Raw genomic sequence first — 22908 nt, 5'->3', positions numbered from 1 at the left:
ACAAAAGGCTGCATTATCGCGATAATACCCGGAACCGTGATACTTTGTCTGGTATAGAATCATGGTTACTTATTTTGGTATCGTGACAACTCTACTCCTATGTTGTCCAATTGCTCCCTTTAGCTTGCTCCTACATTGTCTCACTCTTTGATCTTCCAGAGATTTCACAAGGGGAATGGTTAAAAAACTCTCTGCAAAATGTCTGGAGTGAATGTGAGACATTTAAGTTCACACATGCCAGCTGTCCGGAACATCGCTACAACATTTCAGGAGTCACACCACAAAGAACTTAATGTCTTAGAATTGTGGACAATCAACAAGCACACAGTGGAAACAGTGCACTTTTATCTCTAAGCTGTGGTATCTCTCAGGCTAAGTTTTTACAAAAAGGCCAGTTCGCTCGATCTGTGGCAAAATTTCACACTGCGAATGCAGTGGGTTGCCAATTCTGGCCCATATATTGCTGTTGGAAAAAGTTATGACATTGAAAGGCCTATGGAATTGATATTAGGTAGACCACACAGTAATAAGGTGAAGTTGCTTAGTTGTGTAATGCCTCACAACAACGGAAGGAAAACACATCCTCATAAATATTTGCATTATTGGCAATGTTGTTAGACTTCCGTCACTTCTGCATCACCCCAGCTGCAGATGTCCACATCAAACAGTTGCATCCACAGACACTATAGCTGAAAATACAGTTGCTGTTTTACCTCACTTTCACAAAAGCAGCTGTTTCCCTTCTCAGCGTAACTGCTCACACCCATAGGATTCTATAAGGGGGCACACCTAATCACTCAGACCAGAGGCTCTAACCAGATTACAGGATATAAGCAGAAGCACTCTGCTAAATACAAAACATCGAAACATCACAAGTTTGTTTACACAGCCCCTACCTATCACTTACATTTTGCAGCTTGCGTTGCATGCATAACGTCATTTCTAAGGGCGTGCACAACTGACACACTAAAATGAATGGAGGATACCCAAGGCAGCCATGATAAACACGCATACACATATTTAACAGCAACTGTATTTAAGTTTATTTCTCCTTTGATCTAACTTCTAATGGTTTGCATACCTCCGCAATATAGATGTAACTCTTCCCTTTTTTTTTTTTTTTAACAACATAGAATATTTGATCAATTGAACTCGTGTTTGCGGTTCATCTTATCTCGTGTAGTGTGAAACCTCTGATATCCCATGTGTCTTTCCTGGATCACTTGTCCTTTAGCTGTCCTGCTGGTAGAAAATAAGCTGTACTTAATTTGTCTCACAACGTAAGAAGTGATGTCTGTCTTGAATATGGGGAGGGACTTTCAGCATTACTTTCTTAGGAGCTACAATGGGGCTCATGTAAAGGAAGGCACATTCTCTTTTGGTGTGTCATCCAGTGTTATGTAATTCGTGATGCTATGTTTCTTCACTGTGAAAATTGAAGTGATGCTTCCCTATTCAGACTTTACATCAGTGTGTTAAATAGAGCAAGAAATCCCCTCCTTTTCTGGGTCCTCGTCTTTCCATTTCAATTTCCGGTGATGCAATAGAAACCCAGAGATATCTTCCAGAGGCAGGCTATCCCTGCTTGTGGATGGACCAAATGGAGTTAACTCATAGGAACAGCATCAAAAGCTACAAAGAGGCTCTGTAATTTTTAAACATTATGATGAAGGATAACTTTTTACAAGGGCTGATATCTCCTAATTTATGCTGCCAATAGCTGATATTTTGGGACTATGACTAATGACTTTTTATCATTACATCAGAACATATATATACAACTGTATACTGTCTATCCCCACAAGGGCAGTAAGATTGCCGCCTTTCCTGTGGGTGACTGGGGTTCGAATCCTGCAAAAAAAAAAATAATAATAATTCACAAAATTGAATAAATGAATTGATCAGAATAGATATGACAGTTGTATAGGAGCTTCACAGGGTCATTCAACTGACTTGAACAAGGAAGTGGTTAGAGGTTTTAAAAAGATTTTGATTGCCAGGCAGACATGGAAGATTCTGCACCAATCAGGTGAATGAACATAATCAAGAGTTTGCAGCCTAGACCAGTGATTCCCAACCTTTTTATCACCGTGGATCGGTCAACGCTTCACAATTTTACCGCGGTGAGAAGGGTACACGTACATTTTTTATATTGTGAATATAATCCTAAACGTAAATCCACTGTGTACTCGTATGCAACTTTATTAGCAGCTTCCTTGTAACATTGCTCCAACAACATAACATGAGTATAACATCAAAGTCTCTCTGTTAACATCCTCTCTGCCCCAAATAGATTTTAGCTTTGAAGGCTTCTTTGCCTCATTTGCCTCTCCTCAGCCTTAGCCTCACTGGTAAGGTCTATTTGGGGTACTGGAGAAGAGGATCCGTCGGATAGTCGAATCTCTTATTCAGGAGGTGCAGTGTGGTTTTCGTCCTGGCCGTGGAACAGTGGACCAGCTCTACACCCTCAGCAGGGTCCTGGAGACTGCATGGGAGTTCACCCAACATGGTCTACACGGGTTTTGTGGACTTTTGTGGAGAAGGCGTTTGACCGTGTCCCTCAGGGAGCCCTGTGGGGGGTGCTCCAGGAGTATGGAGTGCCGGACCCCTTGATAGGGGCTGTTCGGTCTCTGTATGACCGGTGTCAGAGTTTGGTCTGCATTGCCGGCAGTAAGTTGGACGTGTTTCCGATGAAGGTTGGACTCCGTCAGGGCTGCCCTTTGTCACCGATTCTGTTCATAATTTTTATGGACAGAATTTCATGTGAAGCGGCTGGGATGAGAATCAGCACCTCCAAATCCGAAACCATGGTCCTCAGCCGGAAAAGGGTGGAATGCCCTCTCCGGGTTGAGAATGAGATCCTTCCCTAAGTGGAGGAGTTCAAGTATCTTGGGGTCTTTTTCATGAGTGAGGGACGAATGGAGCGAGAGGTTGACAGGTGGATCGGTGCGGCGTCCGCAGTTATGCGGGCTCTGCTCCAACCCATCGTGGTGAAGAAGGAGCTGATCCAGAAGGCGAAGCTCTCATCTTACCTCGTGACCATAGGTGAGGGTAGGAACATAGAAAGAACAAGATAGCGGATACAAGCGGCCGAAATGGGTTTCCTCCGCAGGGTTTCTGGGCCTCCCTTAGAGATCGGGTGAGAAGCTCAGTCATCCGGGAGGGGCTCAGAGTAGAACCGCTGCTCCTCTGCATTGAGAGGAGCCAGATGAGGTGGCTCGAGCATCTGGTTAGGATGTCTCCTGGATGCATTCCTGGTGAGGTGTTTCAGGCCCGTCCCACTGGGAGGAGACCCCGGGGGAGACCCAGGACACGTTGGAGAGACTATGTCTCTCGGCTGGCCTGGGAACGCCTCGGGGGGGGGGGGGCCCGGAATAACTGGAGGAAGTGGCTGGGGACAGGGACAGATCTGGGTTTCTCTGTTAAAGCTGCTGCCCCCGTGACCCATTCCCTGGAGAAGTGGTCAATGATGGATGGATATTTATGTCGTGCCATTTTACAGCATATGTTATCTCACAGCACTTTAAATAGACAGTAAACAAGTTTGATATAGAATGATTAAATCCACGTCTAATCTAGTTCATTACAGCATGCAGCTGCCATGTACTCCAGATTGTTGTAACTTTTTTGAATTGTGGATAAAATGTTTAGATCTTTGGGTAAAATCACTGATAGGTTTGGCCATGGAGGACAGCAAAGATCAGCAGTGAGTGATTAATCCTAAATGAAGCTAAATGTTTGTGCTATCACCTTTCAAGCCTGGAGCAATGCACATGTTGCATCACAGGAAGGAAAAAACACAGTAATACAGCCAATTTGTGGAACCTTTTTAGCTCATTTCTCCCTGGTTTAACATCTGGGGCTAGGGAGTACTTAAAAATGTAGTTTGCGACTGAATTAATATTTTCATACATAAGAAGTGATAGAATGTCTTAATTTTTTTTCTGTCTCATTGATATCATTATCAGCTGTTTCTTGTTTACTGTTCACTGAACAGATCGTGTTAAAATCCATCACATCATCTACTAAGTCAAATTAGCCACCCTTAAGCACATCTATATTATAATAATTGCATTAATGCATTGAAGCGGGGAAGACCTCCCGCCTTCTGTTTACCCATGACCATGGCGTCTAAAATACCCAGTGGGTTCTTATTTCCAACCCTCTATAAGTATGCTTGTAATTTCAGTGCTTCCTTGTGGTCAATGAGTCTGTTTTGTGCGGGTGGTAAATGAACAGGCAGTTTCCTGGGTCAAGTGAAGTGAAGTTGCTGAGAGTTTAATTTACTTTTCCTCCACATGGTCATGTACATGCACGTGGTTGAAGATGGATCCCAATGTTAGGCAGAGAACCTCTAAGATGCATTCTCTACACTGTGTAATGTGTAATGCACTTCTGTTACCATGTAAAAACTGAACAAATCAAAGGATTTGTTATTAATCTACATCTGTTTGAAAAGCTCCAGCTTTTTAAGCACATTTAAGTGCTTAAAATAACTGAATTCAGAAATCTATTCATAAATAGTCCCTACTCAATGAAGAATAGGTTACAAGTTATCTGCCACAAACTACAAGTGATACACAGTACAGTTAGGAAGCACTGCTTCTGGATATGTTACAGTTCTTAACATGAACTAAAGTCACTTTTTTTTTTTTTTTAAAGAATAGATGTGTGCATGGTGTGTTAAAAGATTGCAATGTGCGGAGGCACCACATCGAGAAACACCGGACTTTCTGCGCAAACTGTCCTGAGGGATTACAGGAGAGGGCTGCTAAAGTGCAGTTTGATTGCATGTTTCAGCAGGAGCTGTACAACCATAGTGCGGTCATGCACAGCCCAAGAAAGAGCTACAGCAGCATCCCTTCGCGTTGTGTGGATGTTTGATAGCATTTTCAATATTTTATTATGTGCATTTTTAATTTGCCTTTGTCAGAAAATACATAAAAAACTTTGGTTATTTTTCAAAACATAAATTTGTTTTCTATTATCTATTGATTTATTCAAGTTTTAACAGCTACTTACTGGTCAAAGACCCGTTAATTTTTTTGGTCTGAAAATCTGGCCCACCTGAATATATATAATTGAGTAGCCCTACTGTAACCTAAGCATGTTGTGTCACACTAAAAAGAATTTGTGTGAAATGTGAGCTTTAAATTTAATTAAACGAGGCTTCGAGGCAGAGGAAATTCCTCAATCATTTTTTGTAATAGAGTTACTCGAGGAATCATTGCAGTCCTACACATAAAGTTCAATAGTCTTACTGAAATTATAAAAAAAAAAAAGTTGAACAAAGCCATGTACATGAGCCCTGTCCCCCTTTGTATATTAGATACAAGCTGCTACCATCTGCCTTAAGCTTCCAAACCCCAAGTGCCCTTAAACAGATGTCCAATTTTAGTGACCTCTTATTTATTTATTTACTTGTTTATTGTATAGATAATGTGTTTTATACCTATTTCTAGTGTGTTTTTAACTCCAGCAGAAGCGGTTGTTTTGCTTTGTGTTAATTGTTGTGGTGTATTCCTGCTGCACACATTTCCCTTTTGGGACAAAGAATAAACAGAATTATTGAAATAACTGTAATGATAAACCTAAGGGATAATTCCGTAAGTTACAATAAAAGCCTCTTAAGTTTCTCCAGAGGTTGAAACCCATAAAGGGTTTTTGTGGACAATTTTTCTTTAAATCCTCTGGATTTAGGAAACTGTTTTTACACTATTCAGGTTTCACGCAGTTTTGTTGTGTTGCTAGACCCTTAGGTCTGAGTATTTTAAGGCTTGAATTAAAACGAGCATTTCTTTCACCTTTTTCAGAGCTAAGTTCAGAGTTTTGAAGAATGTTCTGCTGCATACATGCTTTTGTCTTTGTTTGTTCCAGACTATGTTTACTTTGAGAACTCCTCCAGCAACCCTTACCTGATCCGAAGAATAGAAGAACTCAACAAGGTTGGTTGTCTTCTTGTTGACTTTTAACATTGAATTTTGTTCTCTTTACAATAATTGTTAAATGTATACTGTAACTATTGCTTTTCTGTAAAACATTACCAGTGTGTGTGTTGTCTTTGCTCATATCACAGGTACAGAATATTCTGTCAAACACCGATCTGTTACAGCTTTACATGGAGAAACATGAGTTACATGAGTTTACTATTTGTAAATTATGGCTACTGTAACGACAGGGCACTAGTACAGGAACCACTTATATAACAGCATCAGCAAATGACACTGGGCTGTTTCCCAATCAAAGGACTAAGCTCATTTACATAACACTCTTACATGGAAGTGCTTTTACAGAGTACCAGGATGACTATATCATCCGGAATGCTAAAGACAGCTGAGCACAAGAAATGACAGACAGTAAGCAAAGACTGGAGTTGAATGAAGAGAGAAGCACTGTGAGCATGATTATTGTAAAAGAAATGAAACTGGAAGCTCTCTGACCTTTGGTGCTCATATCATGATTGCCATATAGCAACATTTCAGAGAATATTTCACATCATGGCATTACGAGCTTGATTAAATGTTTGCCAATAGTTTACTACCTTACAATGGAAAACCAAAGAAATGCATACTGTACCAAATTGTACAGTATAATGTAATGGAAAAGCTCCATTAGCATTCTTAACAAAGAATATCCTCACCTATGGCAACCTGTGTTTGTTCGCACATTCTGATTTTAAAGAAAAGTTTTCAACTATAATCCTTCACATAAACAGGGATTAAGAACTTTTTTTCATTGGTGTCATCTATTATCTTTGTGCTTTTTTGAACTTGCACATAGAAAGAACTGGTGTTAACCGCAGTATTTGGGGGGAAAGATTGATTTTATTCCTGCATCAAGTGTTTTGGTTTTTTTTGTCCCTTTGGAAAAAAAAAAAAAGTATTGATACTTTTGAAGAGATGGAAATGCATAATGCACATCAGATCTGACATACAGAATGCATTGTTCACGATTGATTACACGAATGATCCTCCTCTGCTGCCACAGGACAATAAACCTTGCAAATTCTCCTAGACATGTAAAAAGGAATTCACCCTCCTTTTTATCCTCTTTATGACCAAGATGACTGGTTTCGTTTGTATGCTCTTCCTAAAATTTTTGTTTCTACTTAACTACTATTAATTTTATTATTCTCTATGCAATATATTTTGTCCTGCCACCTGCCACTTATCCTTATGCAGCCTAATATATTCACCCCACGTTAGTTAGTTAAAACAAGTCTGATGCATGTTTTCTATAAAACAATATTACACAAGTTTGCTTCATCAGTCAGTGGGGTTACATGGCACTGTAAAGAATCGAATTAATGGCTAAATTACAATAAGACTGAGCTATTAAGTTCAAGTATACGCCTTAGTCTGACTAAAAATTGGACTTCGATTTATTCACTGCCATATATACTTGGATAACTGCCCTTGCCCAAATAAGGAGCATAGTCCAACTATAGCTATAATCGAATTAATCTCATCATGTATGATGAAAACCCAATTATTATAAATATGCCTAATGGGGAACATCAGAGAGTGATTAACACCAGTGCTTCACTATGATGCTGATTTTAACCACCAACTATCCTCTTACAGACGGCGAACGGGAACGTGGAGGCAAAAGTGGTGTGTCTGTTTAGGAGGCGAGACATCTCAGGCAACCTCAACACTCTGGCAGACAGCAACGCAAGTGAGTACTACCCACTCAGCTCAATCCTTCACTCAAAGCCATTTTTTCGTGACGTAACATGAGCGTTTGTATGTTATGGTTTGGTATGATGTGGCTTTTGATTAACCTTTGTGTTGTATATTGCAACATGGTCTACTATCTGGCTGAATTAAGACTCTTGTCTGAAACATCCATTTTAAGAGGAACATTTCTGGATGCAAATCTAAGCAAATACGTGTTTTTTGAAAGTTATTGTTTGTTTTATGGGTGTTTGTAAGAATTGCTCACAAACTTTTAAATAATTTAGGATTGAACACCTCTTTATAAACATTTGCTGTATTATTTAACGAAGCATCTTAATGACATTAACATTAAATATCTGAGCACACACATTTGCTTTTGTAATATAAAGACTAAGCCTTAATGTTTCACATGTCCTCTGTTGTATGGATGCATAACATGGTGACAATTTGTCACTTTGGGTTTTAATGCTTTCTGACACCATTTTATGGCATAATAAGTGACTGAAACGAAAAAGGAATAAAAAACAAGTCTATCATTTATTTCTAGTCATTTATTTGCTGGTTCTATTCAGCAAAAATGAACGCCATTTTAGTGTCGATGTATCTTAGGATTATGGTTAAAAAAGAAAAAAACCACAAAGTGATGCAGCTCATTGAGACAGATAAAGGACCCATGAAGATCTGATCATTAAGATTACATTGCCCATTGAGTGTAAATTCAAAGTGTATTCACCCCACATACTTAACTGACATGTCTCTATGCAAGCAATTAAGATTCCAATAAATTTTCTTGTCTTGATGTTCCACTGCTTGAAAAAAACAAGGATGTGTATGTACAAAAAAACTTCATGTTCCTTATTTGTGTTAATTTCTGTAGTAACTGACAGAAATGCATTTCAATGCAGTGACAAAGTTTGGAGTGAAGGGGGGTGTATTGTTGCAGAGAGTGCTCACAGCTTTTTAGGGCTATCACTTTTTGTTCAAAGTAGGGATGGATCATGATTTTAGACAAGATAAAATGACATTGAAATCTAAGTAAAGAAGAGATAGAGTTTCACTCTGAGTTAGCTGTTAAGATGTGCTGTCAAAAACACACACTGCATGCATTGGATATAATATCTAGTATGTCCTGTTAAAGATTCAGCCAAGATCAATCTTTGTGTGTCAATATTTTGATTGCAGGGAAATTGTTAAACCATTTGTGCTTGTCACAAACTTTCATATTTTTTTATAGATTTTTCTTTTTACCCAAAAAAATGTGCACTGTGTATTTCACTCTCAAATGATGGTATATAGTTGTTATAAACTTGCTTTACATGGGAGAGTTTGCACTAGCTGTCATTTTAGTTTGTTTTTTGAAGGAGTTCTATACAGTAGTGTTTTAAAGATGCGGTCTTCAGTTTTACATGTTTGGCTTGCTGGAGCACCTTCAGCATCAAAGCTCACAGTGTCAGCTACGTTGTGCCTGACAGTGATGAAGCACAGACATCTAGCCTTCATGGCGGTTGGCAAATAGCTCTGTGCATTATCACCATCTTGTGGCGTAAGCAACTCCTTACTACGAACTGTCAGCCAAGTAAAAGTAGTGCCATATCAAACAACAGTTGGATTTGATTTGTTTGCTGGTTGTTTGTTTGTTTGTTTTGTATTGTTTAATGACTAATTGAAAAGTCAAACATCATTTCCCATCTCTGATAAGCATGTCAGCAGAGGAATGAGAAACTCAGTCCAACAGTCACAGTGTATTGATGCGTCTTCCAATCTGAGCTGTCTCCAGTAAGAGTTTGTAAATCTAGCAGGTGAACAGTGAGGCAGGTGTTTATTGAGATTGTTAACTCTTTATCCCAGTTACTCTTCACAAAATCCATCCACTGAATGTCCACTGACCATAGTTACTCATAAAACTTAAGTTCTTCTCAAAAGGTTAGCAGCCCTCAAACTTTCACAGTGCTGGTTCTTTACAAAAATAATCCCAAGTGTGTAAAAACTCCACGACGTTCACGTTATAACAACCACTGAGGGAGATTGTTTTATTAATTCAATTGGAATTTAACTCCAATTGGCTTGAATTGGACTATATTATTTAAGTGCCTTGAGATGACATTTGTTGTAATTTGGCGCTATAGAAATAAAACTAAATTGAATTGTTAACTTGCCCCTTTCACCTACTGATCATAAATCTTTCTCAGTATTCACAAAATAGATCAGTTGTCCCTCTGCAGGTTAAGTAGAAAGCCCAAGTTCTGCAGATTCTGGCATCATGCGAAGATGTAATTCCTTGAAGGTGGCACTTGAAAAAGACAAGATTAAAAAAAATAGTTTATTTGACTATATTTTGCCAAACAAAAAAGAAAGTTTCACTGCTGGCTGGTTTTGCTTAAACCTATGTGACCACGTGAGATTACAAGAAATTTGAAAAACATGTTGAATAATTTAACTAGTGATATCCAATAGTATTTTTCTTGAGAAGCCAATCACTCATTTTAAATTCAAACATCGATAACAACAGTATGAGTTTATGTTGATGGCGCATGGAGACATATTTACAACTGTAGAATCTAAAAGTTTCCGTTTATGTAAATTGAGTCAGCAGAAATGCAACAATAAGTTCTGCAACATCACAAATCTACCAGTAAATTCATTGTTCTTTCTCACATCGTATCTATCGTATCTAAGCCTGTTGATATATCTGTCAAATAATGCTACCATTTTGACTCATTAGATACTGAAACATGTTGTTTATATCTATAATATCATAACAATTTGGATGCCAGGTAGCTCAACTTGTTTTAATTTAGATATTTTTAATCAAACAAAAAAGTGCTAACCATGATGCTGATTTTGTTATAAAGCAGGATGTATATGGATACAGATGATCTGTTTGGTTGGTAAACTATGGCACTTAGCTGCATGTACGGAGAGGGTTATCACAGAACTTACATTTTGCTTTGTCTAGCCTCCCAAAAAAAGCTACTCCCGTTCGCATATTTTTCAGTTTCTTCTGTCACCTTGCCAGATGGGTCTGAAATCGTTACTGATAAGCAGCATATTAAGACAAAATGTCAACAGCTGTTACTTGAAAACATTTCTAGACTGCTATTCAGATTTGATAAAATACCTGTACTGTAACCACTGCAAGTACACAGTCTCTCTACAGTGATTTTGACCACATGTACTATGGTGTCCCAGAGAGAAAGTGACAGAATGTGCCCAACGTTTTCTCTCACAGTTCACAGCATCCTACAAGCTCAATGCTGCTCAAGCAGGGCAGCAGGCAGGAGGTGTTTCTGCTGCGGAGCAGAGATCAATTTTAGAAATCTCAAAGTTGGCAAGACTGGAGATTTATACATCTGTCAGCATAGTCGCCTCTTTTTATACCACAGCATCATACGTTTTGAATTAGTTTTTCGCTGTGTGGGATAAAGGAATTTGTTGTGATTATGTTAAAGTGTAAGTCCTATACCGTGCAGCCTTGAAAGCCCTGTTTGTACAATAATGTTGTATATGCAGTTGTACAAACTCTGCACATTTGACAGAATCCGCCAACATTGATAGAGGAATTGATAAGCTCAGAGACATACAATTCTGATGCTTTGGAAAATTTTAAACCAGTTCTTGATTCCCATCCCTATTCTGGAGTGTTCAAGTTAAGGCAGTATCCATGAATATAGACTAAGTAGGAAACCCTGTGCACCAAACCCGAGGCGCCTATCCTCGTTTGAATTAAAATCATTACACTGGATTCATAAATGTTAAACTTATCAGTTGAAAACCATGGGCCCTTGACTTGGAGCTAACATTTTGTAAAAATAAACTGATAATGATTTTAATTCAATTAAGCTCATTATTTTTTTTGGCTGTTGTCTCAGTGTGGCTTCTTCACTTGCACTGTGTGCCCCACTGTGAGCCAGCCTATTATGAGGCCATTCTCCTTGTGCGTGATCAGAGTGCCTACAGAGTGGGAGGGAGGAGACAGTGAGGTGGTGCTAATGACATGCAGACTGTTGAAGATGGATCCCATCCACTTATATCACTCACCCCACCGCCAACACCAGCTCCCCCTTCCTGCTGGCCTACAGTGCTCCAGACAAAGACGTTTTAACACACAAAACCAGGGCACTCTATCCAAACAGCTTGGATTCAGTTAATACAGTAAATGATGAAACTGCAGCACCAAGACTGAACAAATTGACAAAATAATGCTGTCTTTTTTCTTTTTCTTTTTTTATACTTGGCTTCTTCAAAGAAGTGAGATTTATACACATTTTGGAGAGATGCCGCTGATGACCTCAACTACAGGTCTTACCCTATCCTATTTTTGGATAGGGTGTCTGTTAAAGCAATGACATGCAGTCATTGACACATGGTCCCTTTTCTGTTGATGTTTGTTGAGCTTCATTCAGGTTTGCCTGTAAAAGTGATGGGAAGAGCCATGTTTTGTGTGAAAGATTTTTTTATTTGCCTAAAGTTTATGTAGTACAGTATAATATGAGGAGTCAGATTTCTCATGTCATATTGCTGTAACAATTCATTACAGCGTCCAAGGTGAAATTACATTTTCTTTTGCAGTTCTTTTCATTGTCAAGAATTATCATTATCAGTTTAAGAACAGAATTTTATAAGTTGTGAATTGTGCCCCTCTGCAGCTTTTCAACAATGAGTGTTCTGTTTTTTATTCTAAATGCTTAACCTGGTAGGTTTTGCTGCACTGACGTGTTGATTGAACCGTGTGGTATGGTCGCATAGTATTCACCCAAAGAAAAAGTGGGTTTCATAAAAATTGTTCTGTTGACATTTAAAAGCTTTATACCCCTTCACTAGATGTGATTGAGTCTAAAGCCATTTTCAAAAATGCTGTCCTTTTCAGAGCAGTGTCTGGTGGCATTTTAACATGTTAGCCTCATGCCTAAATGGTCACTTCTCTGTAAAACTTGCTATCTGAATGTTATAAATTTGAATCTAGTAACATTAAGTTATAACTTTAAACACAACATAAGTCTGGACTGTAAGCAGCTGAATTAACAGATCCACAACTTTTGATTGGTTCTGCTTTTCTTAAGAGTTCCAAATATAGTGATGGCACTGTTCAAATGTGGTTTCTCTCAGCACTGAGTCAAATCAATTAGAAAATGTTAAAAACAAGCACCTTGTGTTTTCTTTCATTCGTTTTACTGCATTTTGGTTGTTTCATTTCTGGTTGTGCTGCAGCCTCTGTCTGACATATAGGTGGAGACAGTGAACCCGTCTAGTGAAAGATGTTTTTCAGAGGTTAACTATAAACCATGTCATTATAAGTTTGAAAACAGAGACGAGTCTTTTGTCCCACAGTCTGTTCAACTAACTTAAACATGTCGAAGTTTTTTACTTTTTTTTTTTACCTGGTCTAATCTACCACAACTACAGTATATTCTGCAAAACCCCAGTGTGCTTGTCAAGCTGATATGAATGAACATGGCATTTGTCATTGTTATGCTGTAATATGAAAACTGACATGCATCATATGTCGCTGTCACTGTAACAGCTTGACGAATCAAGCAATAAAGTGTATGCCAAGTCCAAAGAGTTCCCTGGTCTGTTCGGGTCTGGCATCTGGTCCTATTATTATTGTTCTGTTACAATTAGGTATAACCATATATTCATACTGCTTCTGCTTATTTGTTCTAAATAGCTTTATCTGCATCAGTTTTTTTTCCACCAGTGTTCCCCTTCTCTTCCTCAATCTACACACACACACACTCGTCTTTTGTGTAGAACAAAAGACCCTTGATCTATCCCAGAGGGTTCAGCATGCAACGAGTTAATTCTGACTTTCCTTGTGTCTTTGTCAGTGAATAAAATGAGTGTTTGTCTTTGTGTTGCTTTTATAGTGTGTGTCTGTATGCATATGTGTTTGTATATATTTTTTTATTTTCAAATACTTCTATACATGTATGTGTGTTGGGGATACATCTTTTTTTGGGGGGAGGGATAGACGCCTCGGGTTTGGTGCACAGGGTTTCCCACTTAGTCTGGCAGGGACTTGCTGGACATGCGAGGAAGGAGGAGGGGGTTGAGAGGTTAGCAGTAAAAGGGGTGGGGCCTAAAGTACTGTCCTCACTATATTTCTCTATCTCTCTCTGTCTCTCTCTCCTCCATGCCCTCACTGACAGGGTTTCCTGTGGCTGAGTGCAGGGGCGGAGTCCACAGAGATGGAGCAAAATAGGCCCTCCCCTCCCTGCAACAAATTATTCACCCGCCTGAAATTAGGAATGCGCAATCTAGCGGCTGAAGAACAGATATACAAATGCCCACAGCCATCTGTGGCTTAATTTAGTCATATCCTACTGCATGTAAACATAGGTTTCATATGGTTCTTCTGGTGTCACATAACTGTATTGCTTTGTTCTTTAATAGTGTGGGGTGTCAAGTGTGTCATTATATATGGTAAAGATCAGGTCCACAGTTTATAGTTCCTGTATTTCTTAGAAAAACTAAACACTAGAGCATTCAAAGCACTTTTCTTTGATTTGATTATTTTAACTCTGTCAAAGTGTGATACCAAACATGAAGCAAAATATAAGATCTGTGGATTTGGTGGTATGAAACTTAAGGATATGTTCAGACTGTCAAGAATCGGACCTCTGGACAAGTCAGCAATGCATTTTCTTTGCCCAGTAGCCAAACTTTCTTGTCTGAAATGGAAAATTATGATTTATTAAACATATAACAGGGATTTGGACAAACGTTATTATTCAAGAACATACAAAACATTCCTGTGGTCACCTGAGTGCCTTTGGCTCAGATAGCCACTGTGTTTTAAATATGTCTGATCAGGACTTAATCAATTAAATGCAGAAAATTAACTTGCTAGCTGATTTAAAAATAATATGAAGATGGATTTTCATCCTGAATGGGACTTGCCAAAGGGATTGCAGAACATTACCCATAGCTGAAATCTGCCTGTATCTTGCATCTCTGTTAGTGAACATGAAATAGACTTAAATAAATGGATATAAATATTTTAAACCAAGGATATTTCTAACTGCATTAATAATCTTAAGTTCATTTAAACTGTTGTCATTACCTGAAGTGCAACAGTGACCTTTTGGTTTACTCTGCCCGGTGGGATCCTGACCTATAAGTTGCATATATGTATTTTACATCTTGAAACATAAAAGAGGTATTTGAATTCTGTACATATTTTTGCTGCCTACTGCATTATTTCATCTCATGAGAGTAGAAAAGCAGTGCTAATGTTAATGTGTTTGTTTGTAGGAGAATTTGAGGAAGAGTCGAAGCAGCCAACGCTGTCGGAACAACAGAAACACCAGCTCAAACACAGGGAACTGTTCCTGTCTCGACAGTTTGAATCTCTACCTGCTACTCACATACGGTACGTGTTCATTGGCAGGTTTTCAAGTAAGCTACAGGTCTGACAAAGTTCTTACTAGGTGCCAAGCACTGTTGGAGCTGATCTACGGAGGAAATTATCCTTGCTACAGCCATTCTCATACATTAAGGCAGTGTTGTTTTCATTTTTGTATGTTCTTTTTAGAAATTGTCATGCTAATAATGTGTTGAATTAAAATTTCCAATTAATTTGACAATTAATTATATTAGTAATTAGCCTAAATTCCGGACTATAGAGCGCACCAGAATATAAGCCGCAGGTGTCCACATTGTAATATGAGATATTTACACAGAAAGATGTTATACGTGAGGATTTTTAAACTTTTAGTTAAATGCCTATGGTAACATAAACAAATACATGCTGCAAATGCTTTTATTCCCCCGAACAGTGCCTGTAACACGGCTGGTTTTTAAAAAAAAAAAAAAAAAAAACAGCCCACCAGGAAAAGTCATTGATAGCCTTTAATTTAAAACCTGCAGCATATTCTTCGTTTGTCTTCAATGTTGAGGGTGAGTACAAATGACCGATTTACAATACTTTAGCAGTGTAAGTGTGTTTGATTTATCGTACAATTTCATTGGACCACTGTGAACTAGTCGTTAATTTTATTTGTCTAATGTTACGAGGCAAATGTTTTTGGCAGCATGAAAAAAAAAAGGGAAAAACCATATATTAGCCGCACCGTATTATGAGCCGCGGTGCTCAAAGCCTGGGAAAAAAGTAGCTGCTCATAGTCCGGAATTTACGGTACTATCATTTTGTCACTCATACCTTTACATCAATCCGAAAGAAGCTGCACCAGTATTGTCCTTATTTTTGGCAGCAGATTCACGTTCCAAACTTGCCAGACTGGGTTGGTGTTGAACTTTTTGGGTATACGGTAGTGTAATCAATCCTCTTCATAACAGATGTGCCCAGTGATTTAGTGATAGCTGGAGAAGTAAATCTAATCTCTCTTAATTTTTTCAGTTTTTTTGAGCATCCTACCCAGTATAGAGTAAATACCCTGTGTGATGACCAATGACATGTAAAAGTACTTTTACTTTTATGTGTATTTGGACACGGTCACATGTGTTCTACATGGATGTCATTTTGCACTATTAGTGTTCACATATCCTCTAGTTTAGTTGAAAATGCATACTAGGAAAATTATCTCTAAACTTCACTGGATTATGAAGTTTTTCAGATTACTTATTTTTAAGTATTGACAATGGCCAGAAGCTACAAAAAAATGGGTTAACGGTCCTAAATTGGCCATATTTGATTTATTTATTTAAAACAAGCCTTAATTTCACTTTTGAGACTGTGGATATTCTTTACATCCCCTCTGCTCCTCACTGTCTCCTTAGAGGGAAATGTAACGTCACGCTCCTCAATGAAACTGATGTCTTGGCTGGTTACCTCGAGAAAGAAGTAAGGCACAGTCACAATATCTGTCATTAGCATCTGTGTTTCAAATTACAAAGGCGCAACAAGAACAGAGCTTTTGGCATAGTTGTAACCTACAAGTCTTCTGTCCAGGACTGTTTCTTCTACTCGTTGGTGTTCGACCCTGTTCAGAAGACTCTGCTGGCAGACCAGGGTGAGATCCGTGTCGGCTCTAAATATCAGGCTGAGATTCCTGACAAGCTAGCTGAAGGTGAGCAGCACATTCAAAACTTGATATAATAGCCATACTGAAGTTGGCTTTTCATTTAATTTAAACCTTCATAAATGTTTCCAAGGCATGTAAGAGATTCAAACAAAAAAGAGATTGTTAAGCATTCACCTAAATGCCCAGAAGCAGATGGTGAACTCGATTCCTCCCTTTCACAGGTGAATCTGATAACCGGGTCCAGGAGAAGCTGGAAACCAAAGTCTGGGACCCCAACAACCAGCTCAAAGACCCGCAGATTGACCAGTTCCTAGTGGTTGCAAGGTAGCACTTGCCTGCTATCTGCCTCCCAGCTATCACCATTACCAAATCCTGTTGCCATGGCGAATTCTGAACCTGCTAATAGAGTCACTTTTCTTGAGAAAATACATGAAGTGCAACAACTTTTTTTTTTTTTCTCGCCTGGGTTCCCTACAGTTAATTTGTAATCAGGTGTTTGCAATAACTTAACGTGTAGTTTTATAGCTGTAGTCATTGAGAAGTTCTGAAGGGTATTAGTTATTGATCTTAAGAATGAGTTTACATTAATTAAACATTTGATTCATTCATTTATTTACTGATACATCTGAAAATTATGTAATATTTGGCTTTTGGAAGAATTTACCAAGCTCAAATGATTTGGTTCATCAGTCAAAATCTCCCTCTAGTGGTTACTGTGTAGAAACCATTAACAACACAGATGCTCGTGAGTTTTATATTCAGGGTCAAGGTCAGTGATTGTGATCTGTTTGTTTCAGAGCTGTGGGTACATTTGCTCGAGCCTTGGACTGCAGCAGCTCAATCCGCCAGCCCAGCCTTCACATGAGTGCAGCTGCAGCCTCCAGAGATATAACACTGGTGAGGGGCACATAAACACCACGTAACAATTCAGACCAAGCTTTTCACGGGCTACTGTTTAGTGTATCCTTTTCATTGTTACACACGGGATAACATAGGATGTGAAGCTGTCAGTATAATTTTTTCCCATTTCTATCAAGCCCCTCCATTTTTCTGACTGGTTTCCACAGAGGTTACTGCTTTAAATGTTTCAGTTTTTGCATTCATTCATACATGCTAGCATTGACATTTATCAAACATAAAAGGGTGGGACTCACTCTCAGTTATGCCAGGCACAAAGTCATTGAACAAAGTCTGCAAGCAAGCAAGCTAGAAAGACACTAATAGGGCAAGAGAGAAGTCTTCGTGACCAATTGGCTCGTCTCATCTCAGTCGCTGATTCCGCCTCAGTCATATGTTGAAGTTATAAACTTTAACAGACTTTTGATTTGAGAAATGGACTGGGACCTTAGTTTTGTGAGGATCTATTCAACTAGTGAGTATATAGGAGTATGCATTTATTTTATTTATTCTTTGTCATTACCTCTTGGAGTGTCACATTCAGTATCAATTGTTGTCATTTACAAAGTGTATATATAATGGAAACACTGTTTTCCACACTTAATGTCTTGTCATTTTATTTATCTGCAACAAAGGGGGGGGGTTTATGTATGTATAGAGCATATCATTTCCAGCTTTAGAATTTAAATCTGTAATAATAATTTATTTAATATTTCCCCACTCTTCACTTGTCTCCTCTTTTTAAAAAAATAAAAAATTTAGTTCCATGCTATGGACACATTGCAAAAGAACAACTATGACCTGGCCAAAGCCATGTCCACCCTGGTTCCCCAGGGGGGTCCAGTGCTCTGTCGGGATGAGATGGAGGAGTGGAGCGCCTCCGAAGCCATGCTATTTGAGGAGGCTCTGGAAAAATATGGCAAAGACTTCAATGACATCCGCCAGGACTTTGTGAGTTGTCCTTCTCTTCTCTTTGTGACAATAAGGTTGTGGTAACTTTGATACTGGCAATATTAATGAAAAATGCAATCAGGCTGTTTTTTTTTTTGTTTTTTTTTTATTTTAATTTTTTTTTGCACACAGCAAAAACCTACCAATTATGGGTACATTTAGAACCAATATATAGTACCCTCCGAAAGGACGAATATGCTTGAAAATTTCCATGCTTTGGCATCACAGCTTTGAGGTCGAGGTATCGACTGTATCTGCAACTGTACAGTAACATTAGAGTTGATGTTTCAGACACAATATCTGGGTTTTCTCCTTAAGGAATACCTTAATTGTTAGTTCTGAAGCATCTTCTGAAATCTATTATTTTCTTTAAACTTATATGGTACAGTGTCAGCTTCAGAAGGAATTAGGGTCAACACAATACTGTTCACTTGTTCTGCCATTCAGTCCAAATAATAATCTCAAGGAACTTTTTCTTGAAGCAAGATGGTCACTTCTAGCTTAGTGGCAAGAAAGGTAAAACAGAAAGCCACTGCCAAAATATTCATCACCAGTATGGTTCATTAAATTTGGGCATGCTCTAACCTGCCCCTCGGTGGCGAGTCCAGGATAATCCGAGAGGTCAAGTTTCTCTGTGTGGGACAAGTTCTTAATTGTTCTTTATCTCACAGCTCAACTTGGTAACACACAACCAACTCCAGGTGGTTGCTTGCAGATTAGAGCTTTAAGAAAGAAACCGCTCTTACATCCCCAGAACAAGTGGAAGAGACATAAGTGGACCCAAGACAAGTCACTGTCACTAAGATTGAAGCAGGATTCCTCAGTGTGCTTGATCCAGAAAGAAGCACTGGGGAGGATCAGTGATGCTTTAGGGCAGTGGTTTTCAAAGTGTGGGGCGCCAGAGCACTTCAGGGGAGGCGCGAAAGAACAAAACTTCAGAGAGAGCGAAAGAAACGAAAACATCAGCTAATTTATCTGAGGGGCATGGATCGATTTGTGGTACGCAAGGTGAGAGAAAAGAGTGAATCTGGAACAAGAAAACGAAGGAAGTATGACAGTGATTATCTACAGTTTGGATTTTCATGGATTGCTACTGAAGACATTCCGCAGCCACAGTGTGTTATTTGCAAAGAGGTACTAGCTAATGACAGCATGAGACCATGCAAACTCCGGCGCCACATTGAAACAAAGCACCCAGCTTTGGTGACCAAACCACGGGAGTTTTTTGACAGGAAGCTAAGTGAAATGCAGTCACAAAAGAAAGCAATTGCTACATTAAGCACTGTGAATACCAGGGCAACAGAAGCATCATATCGGGTGGCGTTACGTATAGCGAAGGCAGGTAAACCCCACAACATTGGAGGGACCTTACTCCTCCCTGCAGCTAAAGATATGTGTGTTGCAATGATAGGAGAATCTGCGGCTGCCAAGCTAAACGCCATTCCCATGTCTGACAATACCACCCAGCACCACATCTCAGACATGGCCTCTGATGTGAAAGAGCAGGTGCTGGATAATGTGCGTAAGAGCCCTTTTTCCTCCATTCAGTTGGACGAGTCCACCGACGTGGCGAGTTGCGCTCAGGTAATGGTTTATGTGCGCTACATTAAAGAGCTCAGTGTCCAGGAAGAGTTTCTATTTTGTCATCCTCTGCCAGCTCGCACTACAGCAGGAGAAATATTCAAGGCTTTGAATGATTTTGTTCAGGACAGTCACATTGATTGGGACCGCTGTTGTGGAATATGTACTGACGGTGCGAGGGCAATGACAGGCCGTCACAGCGGTCTGGTGAAACCCCCGCCGCTGTTTGGAAGCACTGTTTCATTCATCGTCAGGCCTTGGCAGCCAAAAAGATGCCGCTGGAGCTGCGCAACGTCCTGGATGAGGCAGTAAAAATTGTGAACCAAATTAAATCGCGCACCATGAATGCCTGTCTCTTCTCCATCCTCTGTGCTGAGATGGGTGCTCACTTCCAGCAGCAGCTGCTGCTGCTGCACTCCGAGGTCAGGTGGCTTTCCCGCGGCAAGATCCTCACCCGTCTGTGGGATGTGCGCGAGGAAGTGCTCCTCTTCCTCACTGAAATTCATTCCCCACTGGTGAAACACATGGAGGACATGAACTGGGTTGCAAAGTTGGCCTATCTTTCTGACATGTTCGACCGCATAAACACGCTGAGCAGTGAGCAGTTTGGAGATTATTTTGGAGAGGAGAGCTTGACAAATCAGTGGGTGAGAAATCCATTCTCTTTCCCAGTGACACCCCGGGATGGACTGAGCGTGCAAGAAGAGGAGGCTCTCATCGATCTGACCTCCAACATGGACTTGAAAACAAAGATCTCACTTGCGCACTTCTGGCTGTCTGTGGAATCCGAGTTCCCGCACCTCTCCAAAAAGGCCGTCAAAATTCTCATCCCTTTCACCTCCACCTACCTGTGTGAGTGCGGATTTTCCACACTGACCATGATTAAAAGCAAGTACCGCTGAAGGCTGCAAGTGGAGGATGATTTACGTTTATTCCTCTCTGAAGTGCGTCCCCGCATCAGCCGTCTTTGTGCATCACAAACAGACCCATTGTTTCCACTGAAGGATGAGCAAAGGTTCGACATACAGAAAATAATACTGTTCAAAAGTGTGCTCCAAAAATGTTAGGAGCAGATGGACATGTTTAAAATGTTTGAAAATATGTTAGTAATTTTAGTTAGTAAATGTGATGGTAAGAACACACGTTTTTAGGTATCGATGAGACACATTTGAATTATTTTTTTAAAAGAATTGAACAGTTGAATGTTTCAAAAGATTAAAAATGATAAAATGTCTAAAATGATAAGATGGTAAGCATAGATGGAAATGTTAAAACGTTCCAAAAATGTTAACATGAGTGTTAACAGACAGATTAAAAAGAGATTTCTGTTATTGGTTTTAATACGAGAGATGTTTTGTCATTCATTGTTTAAATCTGTTTTATGCTTGAGTGATAAAAAATAAAGGGGGGGCGGGTTTTTTTATACACTCTAGGGGGAGGCCCATAGTCTCAGACTTTGAAAACCCCTGCTTTAGGGTATTTTAATACAGGCATCTCTGGTGATCTTTACTGAAAGTAAAGTTTACTAAGTCATACTTAACCAACATGGTTCTCGTTCCATCTTACTGTACGTTGCTAATGAGTTTTTCAAGGAAAGCACTTGTCATGTTAGAAAATAATGACTCCAAGCACAACTCCATTGTGTGCAAAAACTACTTGGAGAAGCGAAGGATGATGCTATATCAGTCACATCGTGGTATTCTCAATCCTACAACCTCAGCTCCATAGAAGCTGTTTTGGACCAAAGGGTTGGAACCCTGCTCTCAACAGATGCACAACTGCTGATTTCAGTAAGCTGTCTTGGTAAAATTCGCTGCCAAGATGGTCAATTTGCAGAGTTGTGATCCGGACGGACGTGAAGCTTGTTTTGGTTCAAATTTTCAAGCTAAATCTTCTCTCTTCTCTATCTTACCAACTGTAGCTTTAAACCAAAGATGTGCTGCAAAGCTTGGAAAGTTTGGATTGCATACTTTCGAAAGTTACTGTACATTTAGAGTAAAATGGGAATCTGGTTGTTAAAATTTAGAATAACAAAACTCCAACGCAAAGTGAACTTTGAATGCTCGTGTTTATTTATTCTATATAGCATTGTTTTGAGCAAAATCTCTTGTAAAGTTAACTGAAAGTTTTGGTAGGTATATAAATATGAGAGCAATAGCATATTGTAATTGAAAATAGTAATTAGCCAGAACAGTAATTGATTTGTGTCTTGAATTTGTGCTCTTTTAGTAAACACTTTTTTCCCATAGCTCCCCTGGAAGTCTCTTGCCAGTGTGGTCCAGTTCTACTACATGTGGAAGACTACAGACCGCTACATTCAACAGGTTTTTTTTTTATCAGCAAGCCACACAATACAAAAAAGCACTATTACATTTTAATTGTACATGTCTATATCAAGTAAATGTTTTCTCTCAGAAACGACTTAAGGCAGCAGAGGCAGACAGCAAACTCAAGCAAGTGTATATCCCCACCTAGTGAGTATATGTGTCAACTGCTGTAGTTTTAAACTCCACTGAAAACTGATTTCAGAACAGCTATTTATCTCCTCACTCTTCTGCCTTTACCAGTACTAAACCCAACCCCAATCAGATCATGGTGCCAGGCAGCAAGCCTGGTATGAATGGATCAGCAGGCTTTCAAAAAGGACTCAGCTGTGAAAGCTGTCACAGTAAGTGCAGGCACTTATGACTGGATCTGAATGAAGACCCACCCCTTGGAGGAGCTGGTGCAGTTCTGTCTTAAAGGAAAAATCCTGGTGGTTAGATATGTCAGATAGTTAACATACCCCAAGAGACTTGAACCTTTCACTATTACAA

At 39.3% G+C, this 22908-nt stretch overlaps 1 protein-coding gene across 1 annotated transcript in view; it reads left to right on the top strand.

The window, feature by feature from the left end:
• mta2 (metastasis associated 1 family, member 2) overlaps positions 1-22908 on the top strand; it is a 33782-nt gene that overhangs the window by 4359 nt on the left and 6515 nt on the right. The window contains exons 2-12 of the mRNA XM_072375801.1: positions 5878-5945; positions 7584-7677; positions 14934-15051; positions 16419-16482; positions 16591-16708; positions 16885-16987; positions 17461-17560; positions 18323-18511; positions 22342-22416; positions 22508-22566; positions 22660-22760. Coding sequence (XP_072231902.1) covers positions 5878-5945; positions 7584-7677; positions 14934-15051; positions 16419-16482; positions 16591-16708; positions 16885-16987; positions 17461-17560; positions 18323-18511; positions 22342-22416; positions 22508-22566; positions 22660-22760 — 1089 coding nt within the window. The remainder of the gene's footprint in view (positions 1-5877; positions 5946-7583; positions 7678-14933; positions 15052-16418; positions 16483-16590; positions 16709-16884; positions 16988-17460; positions 17561-18322; positions 18512-22341; positions 22417-22507; positions 22567-22659; positions 22761-22908) is intronic.

This window comes from Leuresthes tenuis, unplaced genomic scaffold (genome assembly GCF_036924035.1).
Source record: "Leuresthes tenuis unplaced genomic scaffold, fLeuTen1.0.hap1 SCAF_22, whole genome shotgun sequence".
Lineage (NCBI taxonomy): Eukaryota > Metazoa > Chordata > Actinopteri > Atheriniformes > Atherinopsidae > Leuresthes > Leuresthes tenuis.
The sequence above is the reverse complement of the archived record's forward strand: the minus strand, read 5'-3'. Positions and strand labels throughout refer to the sequence as shown.